The 16521-nt window shown below is 30.4% G+C and overlaps 1 protein-coding gene across 21 annotated transcripts in view; it reads right to left on the bottom strand.

Annotated features, from left to right (window-relative positions):
- The window catches only part of LOC115212775 (amyloid-beta A4 precursor protein-binding family A member 2), a 248648-nt gene that overhangs the window by 116096 nt on the left and 116031 nt on the right, over window positions 1–16521 (bottom strand). For 17 of the 21 annotated variants that reach the window (XM_036504010.1, XM_036504018.1, XM_036504015.1 and 14 more), the window contains 3 exons: window positions 10790–10899; window positions 10384–10401; window positions 4153–4183 (listed from right to left, as the gene is read on the bottom strand). In XM_036504010.1, coding sequence (XP_036359903.1) covers window positions 4153–4183; window positions 10384–10401; window positions 10790–10899 — 159 coding nt within the window. The remainder of the gene's footprint in view (window positions 1–4152; window positions 4184–10383; window positions 10402–10789; window positions 10900–16521) is intronic. The other 4 variants (XM_036504016.1, XM_036504014.1, XM_036504009.1 and 1 more) reach the window with 1 other exon arrangement.

The raw sequence follows: 16521 nt of genomic DNA on the forward strand, positions 1-16521 counted from the left end.
GAAAGAGAAATTTAAAAATAGCAATAACACAGAAAGCACAAAGAATAGCCCCATTACATTAAAGAAGCCACACCATGTAAGTATACACAACATCAAACAGTTTGGTTATGTAAAACAAAACTTACCAGAAGCCAATCAGATTAGTAGCATTCAATGATCCAAAGTGAAGCAGCATAAGAGGGAAATTAGAACATGTGAGATTCAACAATAAATTATGACGAAGACACAAAGTATGATGGTAAATTGATATTTATTTTGGATGGAATAGGTTAGCATTTTGTGTAAATCAAGAATTCAAGCACGACAACCTCTTGTAAAATATTAAGTAAAAAAAAGTAACCATAACCAGAGTTTCTACTGAAAAGAAGAGATGATAAAAGTATGGCTAGAATTATTGATGCAAAGAATACTGTAAATAGCAACAATTAAGTATTATTAAGGCTTTAAATGTTATGTATGTTGGGAGGGATTATATAATTAGATTCATACCATGTTAATATTAGCATTCCTCACTGGGTGTGATAGACATTTAGAAACCTATTCCTATATATGAGATTACTCATATCCATTTAGATACTTACATAAGAAATGGCATGGATGTAACAATACGCATATAATGGGTTCTACAGACTCCATAAGTATATACTGAGTACTTTAATGTTTACACACATAAATCCCAAAACATACAGCATGCACACATGAGTAACATTATTCATAAAATATTACATAAACACCAGCAGCAATAATATATATAACACAAATTACTTTGAATATGTCAATGAGTGTATATAATTCTAAATATCATACATAAAAGTATATAAACAACTGGGTGTTTAAGACCTGTTGGTAGTTACCAAAGCAGGGGTGAGACTATTATCAACCATCACCCATGCTAACTACTTACTATAAAATATAGGAAATAATAGTCATGTTTTATACCTTGAATATAAGACAAATTCATTTATGGGAGAGACGTAATATTAAAATATCAATTTATATGCAGATATATACAGTATGTTTACAGTAACATTCATTAACAAAGGGTTTCCATCAGTTGAGTTTAACCATGCATTTGCATGTGTATGTGCAGTTCTGAGGAAGACTGTCGTTTTTCATGCATACTAGTCTTCCCTCTTGATGTCATCAATGGAGAAGCTGTCAGCTTTGACCAATACAGCTTGGCATCAATATTACCACAAGCATAGCTGGCAGAATCATTAGCACCATGGGCAGAATGCTTAGCAGCATCTCATCTGTCTTTACATTCTAAGTTCAAACTCTGCCAAGGTCAACTTTGCTGTTCATCCTTTCAGGTTCAATAAAGTAAGTACCAGTTGAGCACTGGGGTCAAGGTAATCGACATCCCCAAACCTGCTGGCCTTGAGCCAAAATTTGAAATCAATACTACCACAGGTGTTGCTGCCAGAACACACACTACAAGGCATTTTGTCTGCTCCTTAACTGTTTTGCCAATTCAATGTTCTGGATTGGTATTTTTATATCAACCCTGAAAGGATGAAAGCCAGAATTGGCCTTGGCAGGATTTGAACTTGGAAATGCAGAAAGTCAGAACAAATACTGTAAGGCATTCTATCCAACATTCTAATCACTGCCAATTCACTGCCTTAACATTGATTAACATTTTCAAATTCCACTGAGGTCTATTTTGATTTTCATCCTTTCAGGATCAATAAAACAAGTACTAGTTAAAAATCAGTCGATGTAATTGGTTTATCCCCACCCGCGAAATTGCTGGCCTTGTGCCAAAATTTGAAATCAATATTAAAAGTAACTTAACATATTTACCTCCCTTGAAACATTCTGCTAGTTTGTAAGTAATGGTAAATTAAGAGGCCTACCTTTCACAGTATATACAGGGTGGCCCAAAATTCACTCTACCACTTAATACATAAAAATATATTAAACAGTACCTTAAATTTTGGGTCACCCTGTACATACACACCACATTCGTTTCTGATCTACTCTGGAGTGATGATAGGAGTTAAAAAGTAGGGTCATGTCGTTAGTCAACAAGATGACAAAAACTTAGTGTTAGAAGCTAATGAAATTGAAACACTGATAAATCTAAGTGCTCTTCAGTGAAGGTGTTTGGTGCAGTAATTTGAGTGTTGGGTTCACTATTGCTAGGTCATCAGTTAGATTCTCAGACTGGGCAACGTGATATGCTCTTGACTAAGGCACTTCATTTCACATTACTGCTGTTCATTCAGTTGACTCTGTAATCGATTGGCATTTCATTCATGGGGTGGGGATCTTGTACTCTCAGTTGCTTAAACTCCAAGGAAAACAGGATAAGCTCCAGCCTAATAGATGTGTAGCTACTAAACAAACTTTAGACAATGGGCTTCATTAAGTTATGTTACTGAGGAGAAATGAACTAGTCTTTTAAAAATTAAATGTCTTATCCAGAGAACATAATGATATGAAAATACAAACTGCCAAGTACTAATTGGGTGATCAGTGGCCATCAATTCAGCTCTTTAGACCACTGTTGTAGTAAGGTCAGTACTAAGGTACTGGGTGAAATTTTTTTATGAAAATTACACCTGGAATGAAGAGAAATAATAGCTTAAAGATCATTCTGGATCAGAATGGATTGTTTAGCTAACAACTTCTCCTCATTGAGCTTAGCGTTTGGTTTCTATGTAGAACATGTTTGAGCATTTTACCATGGATCTTAAGTCCTTATGTCTATGCTACTACCATTGCTGCTTACAAAATTAAATTTCCTGAAAATGCCAACAAGTCAAGAAACATTAGAACAATTAATCCAGTGAAATAAATGTGGATCCTTTCTTATAAATCAAGGTTCATTTCAAAATTACAGCATTCTTTCTACAAATTAGTTTTGAAAATAAAATAAAACTGCTTATAAATCTAAAGTCAATTTACAATACCTTGGAAAGAATGGTATTGTAAAATATTTGAATTTACAGATAGTTTTATAATGTAAATAGGCAAACTTCTGATGAAGTGATCAAGGAAATACCATGGGAACTAATGTCTTATTTCTTAACAAACCACTTCTCTTACTATTTCTTTAAATAAGACATAATTAAAACTTAAGTGTACAGTATATTAAAAACTAAGCAGTTGATTTTATTTTATATTTAACACTGTTTACAAAGACATAGTACTCTTCCAAAGAATTACCTATGTTTAAGTAAGATAACTGTATTATAGGTTATTCTCATGCAAGTATTTAAGCTTTTCACTGCATGTTAATGAAACACTAATCAATTAAGATGTGTGTTCATGCTGTTGACTGCAAAAAAACTATTGACAGCTAAGTGAAATTACTGAATGAGTGTTCAGTACTTTTGCTTAGAAGACAGTGCAACACAAGTGTTAGTGCATCTAATGCTACTTATTTAGTCAGTAGACTGCAGTTTATGAACACTACCAACTACAAAAATTTTTAATCAACATGCTAAAAGTAATGATTAGTGGATTAATTCACAAGAAATAAAAGAAACAATCAATAATATTCTCCCCAGAGTTAGAAAAAGATCACAAAAGAGTGAATGTATAAGTTAATTAATAAATGATTTATTATGTTGGTGGCTAGTGTCTACAGTAAGCAAACCAAGCAATCCAGTTAAAACTGAAAATATTATTTCAATCCTCTGGATCATACTGTATTTTGTTGTGCAAATAAAATTGCCAAAAAAAAACCCAAATTAAGTCTAAATTTTAACTTGAAAAAAGTTTTACGATATGATAATTACATTTATACAAAAAGCAGACATAGAGGAAAAGGCAAACAGCAATTAAATGTGAATAAAACAACTTCTTCAGTTTAAAACCAGCAATTAAGAAATTAAACTGCAAAGACATCCATAGCAGTGCAAATCTTATTCAGTTAGAAGTATCAAATATAGAACATGATCAGAAAAAGATCTAATTTGGTAACACAAAATAATCTTTTGAAGTTCTTAAGAGCAACCAACGTAATTAACAATAAATAATAATATAAAGGATATAAAACAAAGATACGAGCTGAATTTAGTGTCTAAGTCTGGAATGTATGATCAATAATTTTTAAGTAAAGAAGAATAATTTAAGATCGCACCATTTCAAAAAAATATTTTGATACTTAGAAACAAAGTTTCTTTTTGAATAATTACTCACCCTCCTTAGCACGTGATCGCCTTTTCTCAGCCTGAAAAGACAAACAAAATTGCGTAAGTTACAAAACTATTTTCTAATAAATAAAAGAACCAAGATATATAAAACTTTCATTAACATAATAAATATTTCTTTTGGATAATATATATTTCTCACAATAACATAAAGCTACAAAGCTGATGGGAAGGTGCTTAGTGAACTGAACTGACACTAATATATGGTTAGTACTTATTTTCTTGAATTAAAAAGTATTAAAGGCACTAATTAGTGAGATTTGAATTCAGAATAAAACTGAACACTATAAAGCATTAAATCTACTGAAAAGAAACACAATTAAGATCAATGAATGTGAATGATGGAGAGAGCTAGAGTTGTTATCAAAATGTAACACGTACAATCCATTAAGAATAATACATTTGACTTGAAACTAGAATGAAAATACATAATAAAAGTTTTTTTTAAAAAGCCCTAGAAACCACTGTCATAAATGGAGAGTAAAAAAAACACAAACTGAATATAGTTTTATGACTGCGTATGGATCTAATTTTCAGCAATAACTTTAGTTTTATAAATAAGAAGCAAACAATGTTCAATGAAATAATCTAAATGTAATTAGTGATGTAATGTAGTTAGAGTGAAGAATTATACAACAGATTGTAGACATCTAATATACACATAAGCAACAAATAAACTACATGTATGCAAACACATATACACACTTTCAAAAACACCATTATCACCATATTTATAGTCACTGACCATGTGATCCTCATTTTAATTAATTTCCCATTGGTTTTAATATGTTGGCATGTATTAAATGATATATATATCACGGGTCAATTCATATGTAAGTACATATCTAAAGACTTCTTTCAGTTGCGTATATCAGAAAATAAAAGCTCCTTAACACAATTAAATTATAATTTTTTAAATAGAACTATAATTTATAATCCTTACAATTCAATTTTACTCATATTTGCTTGAAAAAAAGTCAATGATAAAATTACAAACTACAGCAGTGAAGCTTATAATAAAGATCTTTGAAATTGAAAACAGATTTTATTGGCAACAAAATATTTTTAAAGTTGATTGTATTTAACTTATCAATGGCATCTACTTCATCATCATTATTCTTCATAGTACTATTCTTTTCACTACCCTAATATTTGGTTTCATGTCACTCTCCAAATCTGACAAGCTACCAATATAACACTTTGTTCTTTTTAGACTAGATTCTTTACAACCAAAAATCTGAGTATATTCAGTTTTGGCAAGTAATGATTTCCTGGATAACTGCTAATTATTTTGTTAATCATTCAACTAATTTTCACAAAGTTTATTTGTTAAAATTACCCACTGGGATTGTTCTTAACAACACATACATAAGATAAAAAAAAATAAAACAATGCTGGTTACAATGAAATTGCCACTTATAAAGTTTCCAAACAAAAGGAGTACAATAATCTTTCATTTATATGTCCAGAGCTTCCTACTATTGTTTCAATGTATTTATTCAAAGTAAATTACTACAGTACATGATTCTGAGGATATAAAAGTACAGTGTAATTCTTGTGGAAAATCAATAAGTTACAGAAAATTCCACTCAAATTATAATTGTAACTAAGAGAACAAAGAAAAAAAGTGAAACTATCTGATACATAAAAGGCAGTTTATTTCTGGTATATAGAAACCAAATCTTTATATAAGTGCGAAAATATCAATGAAAATTACACTAACACAACATGAAAATTTTAAAAAAAAGACTACAATACACTAATTTAATTTATATATTTCAAGTGACAATAAAACACTCTTAGTCCATGCTGTGGAGTTGTTGGTGATAGAGAGGGTATCCATCTGCAAAAACCATGCCAAAATGAAAGAGCAAGGGAAGGAAGAGTAGAACAGACTCTTTAATCCCACTGCTAACAATCAAGACTGTTTAGTCACACTAGACAATTGCTCTAGTGTTTGCAGCATGAAAAAATACATTTAGTTCACACTGTAAAATGGTTGATGATAAGAAGGACATCAAGCCTTAAAAATCATGCCAAAAATACCATGACATACAGCATAACAAATATTGTCAGTTTTTCTCTGTTGCTGTGCATGCCAAATGACAAAGGACTATAACAAGAGACAAGACACTGAGACCGATAGAATCCATGCCAGCATGGAAAAATGGATGGATAGTGAATGATGGTGATAATGATGATAACAATAATGATGGTGATGATATCCCAAACTGCTTTGCTTTAAAATGATACTATTGGAGGAACTACATAGTTGTCTTTTCTAAACAGTTATGTATGAAGTGCAATATTACATAGTGAAACATAGACACTGAATACAGAATATGTGCAGAAGAAATGAAGCAAGCATGCTCTGTTGGATGTGTAATGTTAATGTGCATGAAAATTGGAGTACAAATGAGCTGAGAGAAAACACGAGAAATCAGATGAAAGGGAAAGGATACGTGATGCACATGGAAGATACCAGAAGGGAAACCACCCCACCAAAAAAAACATGAGAAGAAATAGCAAAGGCTGATCTCAGATTGCTGGATCTCATAAAGGAGATGATAATGGGCCATATGTGGTAAGATACAGTACAAGAGAAAACTCAGTCAACTCACAGAAAAACAAATAAAAAAGGATGATGGTCATGTTAACTGATGTGAATCATACAAATCCACACATGTTCAGAAGCATATCTAAAGAAATATAATAGACATACATATTCAAACACACATATATACATAAATATAAATGTCGATTCCATATCAGTATTTCCTAATCACTGCAATGCGAGGAATTAATATAAAATTTGCCATACCTAACATACACACACGCACAAATGCATGTACATGACCACACTAAATTTTAAAATTAATCTTTCCACCCTGTCCTTATTCCAAACCCATCCTAAAAACAAGTATCTTTTATACTTGGGTGAACGTGTTTTTTTTTTGGGGGGGGGGGGGGAATCCCCAATACAAGGGACATAACTCCAATAGGCAACCTATTCTTTTCCATAGGTTTGATTTCAATGATTTCTGCCCTTAATGTTGTTTCAATTTTGAACAACAGCCAAGAGACCAATAGATCAGATGATACCTTTTCATGCCTCCAGTAACAATGAGTGCATACCATACTATTCCTTTCAGCCATTTCCAATGATTGCTGGAGTTGGTTTTCTACCTCTGATATGAAATCATTCAGTAATTTGGTTGTCAGGAAATTTATAATATAATCTTATAATAATAATAATAATAATACACATATACACATATATGATCATTTAACATCCTATTTTCTATGCTTGTATGGGTCAAACAGACTTTGTTGAAGTAGATTATCTACAGCCTGATGCCTATCTTTTCACCAAGTAAGGTAAATATATCCTCAAACCAAGACATGTTTTTTACAGAAGAATGGAAACAAAGAACCTTTCTTGTATGACAATGATGCACATTTACAACCATCTACCTAATCTACTCAGGTTTTCGTCAGCCCAAAGCTAGAGTAGAAAAGGCATGCCCAAGGTGCTCTGCAATGTGACTGAACCCAAGACCACATGAGTGGGAAGTAAGCTTCTTAACCACACAACCACCGTATATGTATCACTGTCATACAACTAGTGTCATTCATTGCCAATATTTTATGAAAACATATCCAGCCACAGGAAAATATTACCTTGCTAGAACATAGGTGAGGCTTAGTGACAAGAAAGACATCTGGTCATAAGAAATCTGCCTCAACAAACCCCATCAGCCCCATGCAAGCATGGAAATATGAACATTATGATGATGATGACACACATTACTGATATGTGCCTGTAGTATAATAAAGGTTACTGTAGAGTACACCCAAAGATTCTAACCACCACTGCATTCATAAATCAAATTAATTAAATTTACTAGACACAGTAGAAAGGCATAGATATTTGTCACATTCACTATATAGTTTCATTGTGGACAGTAAGAGAAGGATTGACTGGAAGATGCTGTCTCTAGTTCTTGAGTGTAGTGATGGTTAAAATCTTTGGGTATACCCAATAGCAACATTTAGTATGGAAAATAAATACTGCCGGAACATCAGCAGCTGTAAATACAATTTTGTAAGGGTTATAAAATGTATGTGTTGTCCAGTCGATCCATCTTGTACTGATTAATTTAAGTAATTTGCAAACAAAATGATGGTTAAAATTTTTAGATATTACTCATTAGCTAATACACACACACACACACACACACGTATAAACACACTACCTTAAAGGTAGGTATTTTGGGCACTGATATTGTGTTTTGCATCTTATGATTATTTAGTGTGTTATTTTCTATGTGTAGGTGTGTGAACCATAAAATATGATAGGTTCACTGCAAATTTGAGGTCAAAGTCTGTTTCTTTTACAGTGTTCAAGGATTGTTGTCAAATTTCTGTGTTAAAATAGGATAAAGAGAAGGAGGGAAAGAAGGAGAGATGAATGGACAGAAAGGAGAGATGGAGGGAAGGATGGACAGAGGGAGGAATAGAAGATGGACATAATTATCATCAGTTCACACATGATTTTCATGCTAGTATGAATTAGATGGGTTATCACAATCTAAGTTTTTACTCAACACATGATCAGGAGACTGGTCATGTTTTATTTTGGCATGGTTCTTGTAGCTGGATGCCCTTCCTAACACTGGAATACTTTATAGAATGTACAAGATGCACTATCAGAACTAGAGGCAGTATCATGTCTCCAACTGCACAACGCTGATCCTCTCAGCTCTGTAATATCTCTACTCTTTCAACAACCTCTCTACAGAATGTACTGGGAGCCTTTTATTACAACACCAACACTAGCAAAGTTGTTTTGTACTCTGCAAGGCAAAAGGGGATCATAATGAATCTATATTGTCTCCATTTATTCAGTGCAACGTCACCAATAGTGTAGGGAGGAAGAAGGTTGTTTGCCAAAGATTAACTAAGGTGAGAGAGAGAAAGAGAGTATGAAAGGAGAAACAGTGACTGAGGTGATAGTGTGGAGGAGGAAAGGGACATTTTGGAGACAGTGTTACAGGTATAGTGAAGAGAGACAAGATGTAGAGATGTAGTAGTGGCATTTGGTAGTGGGAGAGAGACATTAATGGTAGCTACATATCTGCAAGTATGACAGAATGAATAAGGAATAGTCATAGAAATTATCATTATAAAGAGAATGTGATGTATGTCAATAATAGGGGACCTATAAAAAGTGAGTGATAGCTTGCAATATACAAGGGATGATGTTAACAGGTAAGAGACAGTACAAGAGATGGATATTTGATAATAATTTAGATGACTCTCTCTCTTAATCTTTAAAGCCTTTGTAAAGGGGTTATTAACAAAAAACAGAACTAATTCAATATTTATAAAGTAAGATTTCAATATCTTTGTTATTGCTATTTTTGATATATGTATTCATTATAAGTATGCATACATTGTACATATGGTTCTGAAACGATACACAATGGGAGGTATATTAGATGAACTGCAGACATTTAAATATATAATTTCAGGCTTTAGAATATTAGTAGTAATGCTTGAACATCTTGACAAAACATGTATTTATAATTTTGTTAGACTGAAGTACAATAAATAAGATGAGGTAAGCAATAATTTCATACATGTTTATCTTTGAAGCTACTTTGTTTAAACTTTCCATAATTTTTAATTTTCTATGCAAGCTGCACCAATAATATTTGGGGTTTGATTTTCAGTACAGCACTAAGATAAAAAAACAAAACAATTGGGAATCATTCACTGATCTGTGTATTTATTACACGTGTGATGTAAGAGGTGAATAAAGTGTTGATGACAGGAAGGGCATCTAGTCAACTGCCTCTACAATGGAACCATGATGAGTATAATACAAAATGGAAAAGATTGTTACGGAGTCCACAAGTCTAACCTCTTAGCAAAGAGAAAATATTCACCACTGTTGGATATTTTATATATAATTTTTATACACACACACACACACATATATATATATATATATATATATACGATATAATATACATACACTTACATACATGCACTCAAATGTTTGTACGTAACACAAATTCTAAAAGGTGCCTAAAATTATTTTGAGTGAAGCCAGTCTATGTAAGAAAAGAAAATAAATAACCATAGAGAAAACTACAATTTGAGTGACAACAAAGTGTAAGGAATAAACATGGCTATAAAGTACACAAAATCTCACCATATTCTTCTTCACAGGCTAAGAGACAAAAAAAAAATAATGTCTTAAAATGTTTTGTGAAAATTTAAGTTGAGGCATAATGTGTAATCTATGTCATACAAAATACTTCAAGAAAATGAGATAAAAAGTAAAATTTTTAAAAATATATATAATAATAATAATTTAAAATTCAATAAGAAAAAAATCAATTATCTTTAAAAAATTTATGATATATATATATATATATGTAAATATATATTGGAAGTAGGGAGTGGGGAGGGAAAATTTCCAGAAACTAGAGATACTGAACTTTGATTTAATTTTAATCCCAAAACAGATAAATGTGTTTAATCATATGAATGAGTGAATTATAACAAAATATATTTTGGTATGACATATGCTATATTTAAAAAAAGAAATAACTCACTTGTGCACCGAGATTTATTGGAGGTTTACTCAACTCTGGAATGTCAACATGCTGGTCAGTTTGATATTGTTTTTGGAGTAATTTGTCAGTTTCTTCATCTGTATCAAAATCTAAGGAAAAATATGAAATGTTAATGTCCAATAACAGTGAAAACCAGAACTAAAAGCTACTAAGTGCACAGAACTAAATTGATATAAAAGACATTGTTGATAATGCTGAAGTAGTTAGAAAAGCAATATCATATAATAATTTGAATCTTGACAATAGTAATGAGTCCCAATAGTAATCTTTAAAAAAAAAATCACACATAATTAATTGAACATCAAAAAAAAATCACAAGCACAGGTGTAACAAAAAAATGCCATGTCAAGGAAGATTTCAACAAATTACAAACATACATTACACACACACACACACACACACACAAACAAGCATTCATTTGATTCAATACAAAGTGATTTAATCAATATTTTACACTTATTTTTATCACTGACAATTTCAATTCAAGCTGAAATCATCCTGTCAATGATAGATTTGCTTCAGCTAAACAATTGTTCCAGTATAGAGCAGCAACAAACTTCATTTTTATCATGGAATTGACAAAAAAAAAACTTTTGCAAATAATGTAGCCCTAAAGGGTTGTGCAGTATCAGATCAAATAAGCAGATTCACAATAAACCACCATTCTTTAGAGCAAGATACCAAGTACAGAGCCAATAAATTAATCAATAGACATTTGAGTTCTACACAGCTGCTTGACCTTAATGTAGTAGTCAAATCTCTGCCAATAAACTCTCAAACATCAACTAAATAAATTAAGTCCTTAATCTTAAAGACAAAGAAAAAGATGGTTATGAAAATGAGTGACAAATTTTCACCCGATATAACATATTATATTTGCAAAACCAAAGCACTGAATATGAGCCTTGTTTCTAACGATTTGATGAGCTACCACCACATGGATCAGCTCAAGAAGATCTAAGCATACTCAACAACAGGTAGTATAAATGAAGGCAGCATCAGGCTTTACTTTGAATGATCATTACTTATAGCTACTTAGAAAAAATAAGTTATATTTTGTTTTATTAACAAGAAACTCAGTCTCACTATAAACAACATCATAGCTCAATATCAAAAATGTGATTTTGTGTAACTATAAAACCTAGAAACTTTAAAACATAAAGCTATAAATATACATGCAGAATTTGAATTGTAAATCTAGGGAATATACTACCATATAACTGAGAAATTAATGTTAATTAAAAATATCAACTGTTGATTGCAAAAAAGAAAACTGAAGTTATATGTATCTGTAATAAAAACTGTTTAAAGATAGCTAAATTTAAACCATTATAAATGGAAATTAAATCCATATTAAACTTGGCCTGTTTTCATTAATTTTGAGATAATACTCTTTTACTGGTAATACAGCCAGTTATCTATGACCATGCTTAAATAGAATTGAGTTTTAAATAACTAACAATTTTTATTTAACATATGCCAAGTATGTAAGCCAGTTAACAAAAAGAAATTAAAATACTGAGTTCTGAAAACAAAAATAGTCCTCCAACAACAAAGAATACCTACAATAAACATAAAAACATTATTGTATAACTGTAGAATATATAATTTATATTGTCTTAATTATAGATACTAATAATAATAAGACGAAGATTCAAGATAGAGATGTTAAAGAAAACAGATTATAAAATGTTTGTTTGTAACTCCAGGGAAGTAAAAGAAATAATCAAATTTAAAAAATGTCAGGTAAGAAATATAAAAGTAATAAAAATGCCTAATGTTGACATTAGTAATAAAAAGGTTTACACAATTCACAAAACTAATGTCATCACAGTAGCTCAACTTAAATATTCTGAACATATGTCTTAAGAATACACACACACATGGAACAAAAAAAAAAAAAAATAAAGAAAGAAATTGCATGAGTGTGCACATCACAAAACAGGAAATAAGTTGTTATTAATTGATTCATTTATTCAGGACAAGATTTCATATAATCCAATGTTTTCAAATCTGATCAATAACAATATCTTTTGACTGCATACAGAGCCAGAATTTTTTAGGAGCACATGTAACCAACAGACTTTAAATATGTACCAGCAAATAGTTGTACAAACTAAGAAAGACAAAGATAAATTCAGCTTTCTATGAATTTAAACTCAGAAAATTAACACACAAAGTTTAACCTTTAACATATTTAGGTGCATCATGTCACTGTATGAGTTTTCTCTTACATAGCTGCAGGCACATTGTCACATTGAAAGGGGAGAAAACTCATACAGCAACATGATGCACCAACAGCATGCTAAAAGTTAATACAATATAATGGGCCACATCTAGCTCTCTACTACCCTTGGAAAGGAACCAATGAGAACACTGATATGACCATGATCTTTTCAAGAAATATAAAAAGTATTAATATTCTAATATGGATTTAAATCTATTTTGATGTGTTCCTATGACCAGCAAAATGCCATTTACATTATGCAAAGATCAAAACCTTTTAGAGATCATATTTTTATAATGAACAAATTTGGAGGGAGTCAGTAAAGTAGTTAGCTTTTTTATTAATTGTTCTATTAAACCAATTAGAAGTATAACTAACAGGAGGTTCTTACTTAAAATTATCATCATCCAAGGTATTTAACTAAGAACATTTTAAAACGAAATTTTTTATCTTGAACCAGAAGTAGTCTTAAATGGAGTGATATCAAAGGGTTTTAAAAGAGCTCTAAGTACATAAAGGTAACCTAAGAAAAGGCTCAATTGAGAATTCATATAAATAAAAAAAAATTACAACTGTCTTTGAAAAAGAAAGCCATCACTGAAAAGCAAAAGTGTACAATATAAGATAAAGAGAATTTATTAATGCACTCAGAATACAGACATCTATAAAAGTGGGCTATAGAATCTATTATATGAGAGCAGACTCCAGAATTTATTATAACCTAAAATAAATGATCAAATCAATATTGTAAAAACCACATTAAATAATGCTCTCTTTAGATAGTTGAAAAGTAATTTCCTATCAAATTATGGTGTTTAATACCAAATCCACTTGAACACAAAGATATTTAATAAAAAATTTCTAAAGTAATCAAGCTCTCTATAAACTTGTTAAATTAGGGCAACCAACAGTATCTAAGGCTGCTTTTATGAAGTGTAAAATGCTTTGAACTAGCAACAACCTTGACTTGAACATCTCTTTATCACCATGGTATCATTTGTACACTACGATGAGAAAATGAAAATATGGGATACACAGTAGTTCATTTGGATCCTATCCTTTAAGATACATAACTTCAGATAAGTTAAAAGAATTTGAAAAGCACTATGCTATAATCATGCATGATATAAAATGTATAAATTTTATTTTAGAATGTGTAAAACTTATAAACTGTCAACAAGAATTTGTGCACTAACAAGGGCAGCTTCTTTGGTACTGTAAATTAAATATAAAAGATATATAAAACTACTATTATTGTTGTTGTTTCTTCCTTTTTTTCTTCATGGTGGCCTTTTTTTTAAAAATAATTTATAAGATATTTTAAATAATTTACAAATAACATTTTTTTTTTACAATTATTCAATAAACTTAACTTTCATAGATATATAGGCTAAATTTAGTTTGAAATATCAGTATAGCTAAACACTTTCCATTTTTTCAAATGTGTGTAGTTTTAGCAAAAGTGGGACAATTTCAGTCATCTATTCAATCTATTCTTAAATAGAAATTTAAGAAGTAGACCAAAAAGACCACATTTTAAGATAATATAGATGTTCACTAGAGACAAAATTTCATAGTGATAAAACAGATGAAATCCTAACAGTTACTACTCAATATTTTAACTTTACATTAATGTCTCAACCGTTAAAATATGCTAACTTTATTTCCTTCCACAATTCAATTTCTTTTGAAATATTATCAATTTTCAAGTACAAGCTGATGATTATATATATATATATATATATATATATATATAATATATATATATATATATATTTCATTAATTTCAAATGTTTTAATGTTCATTACACAATACTAATTAAACTTATCTTATTAATGTTATTAATTGCATCTTGTAGTGTTAACAGTTAGGTTTCATTGAATATATGTCTTCCAGAATGGTTGTATTGACTGACTTTTGATGTAGAAAAATGCTAACAATGAAGACCTGAGAACTGGAACATAGTTGACTTTAAGAGTCCTCATTGTTGGCCTGCTTCTTTCTTACAACATCTGAAGACTTCTTCTTTGCAGTTACATTTAAGGAAAGTCAGTTCAACATGGTATTTTCCTCTTCCAAAGTGCAGACAATGGGATGCATCAACAGACCACAAAAAATGTCAAAGGTTTTGAATGTTTACTTTAGTGGTCCTTGTATCATTGCCTCTTACAAGATACTTTACTTCTTGCAGTTTGTAAGGCAGATCCCAGCAGTTATCACACCTAAAACAACTCAAACAAGCTTTTCAATAATTTTTTTTTCAATTTTACTTAACAGTGATAAAGTAAAATTAAACAAATTTGATAAAATACAGCAAATATTTTTTCAACTTAAAATGTGTTATGTGTATATCAAAAATGGGAGGGAATGAAAAAGGGAAGCAAAATAGGAGAATCTTATTTTTTAAATAAACATTTCATAAAAGAATTATTATTATAAGAAAATCTTTAGAAAAACCTTTATTTAAAGTTTCATTTTGATAGAATTTTTTCTGTGGAAGGAAATAATGGGAAAAGTGCAGTTTAAACTTCAAAGGTGCAATGAATGAATAGGTTTGTTAATTTATATCCATGCTTATAGGATGTGAATAAGTATAAACAAAAAATTACATCAGTTACATATCATTTTAGAATATATTCATAAAATTTTAATATTCATAACTGTTGAAATGATGTATGTTTTGTGCATTAAAGAAAATATTTCCTATTTTCTTTGATCATGCATATCTCATTCAAATTGAAAAATGATAATCTTATAAAATTAGATTCCTTATCCACATAAGTTGTGAGCTTTATACTAAGGAATTATCTTCAATAGCAAACTATTTAAAAACAAGATTGAAGAATTCAGTTTGAGCAAAAGTAAAAAAATAACAATTTTGTTTCCACTCTTTTCTTCCCTTTAGTTTTTTTGTTTTTTTCAAAGCCCATATTAGAACAAAAATTAATTATTCATTTAGAGAAAAGCACAAAAGAGGGTTCAAGAGTGAAATGCTAAGAGGTAAGAAAACTTTTAATCGGAGGAATTAGTTACAAGCGGGAGTATGCCAATAATATGAAACTAAAGAAGTAGCCAATAGTTATAGATTTAAGACAATTAATGAAGCTTCACAATAAAACTGTTAAAGAACTTCATTAATATGCAGAAATCATTATCAAAATTTCAGAAATCAAATGAGACAGAGTGATGTGTGAAAAAACACAGACAATAATTTTAGAGAAATGTCAAGCATAACAAAGAAGTTGAGAGTGAAAAGACTACTATTACGTGAAAAAGTTTGTCATGTGGTTTAATCCACTGGACAGTCATTAAGGAAATTAGAAGTTTGAATATGTTAGTATTTTAGTTTTAATTATTTATTATTTGGAACATTCATTAAGATTTCAGGGATAACAGTTAAACACTACTAGCATTATCAACAACAAGAAAGAAATGAACTTCTGTTACAAATTTATGCCAAAATATATATTTTTTCATTAAATG

The sequence above is a fragment of the Octopus sinensis genome, linkage group LG6, assembly GCF_006345805.1.
Source record: "Octopus sinensis linkage group LG6, ASM634580v1, whole genome shotgun sequence".
Lineage (NCBI taxonomy): Eukaryota > Metazoa > Mollusca > Cephalopoda > Octopoda > Octopodidae > Octopus > Octopus sinensis.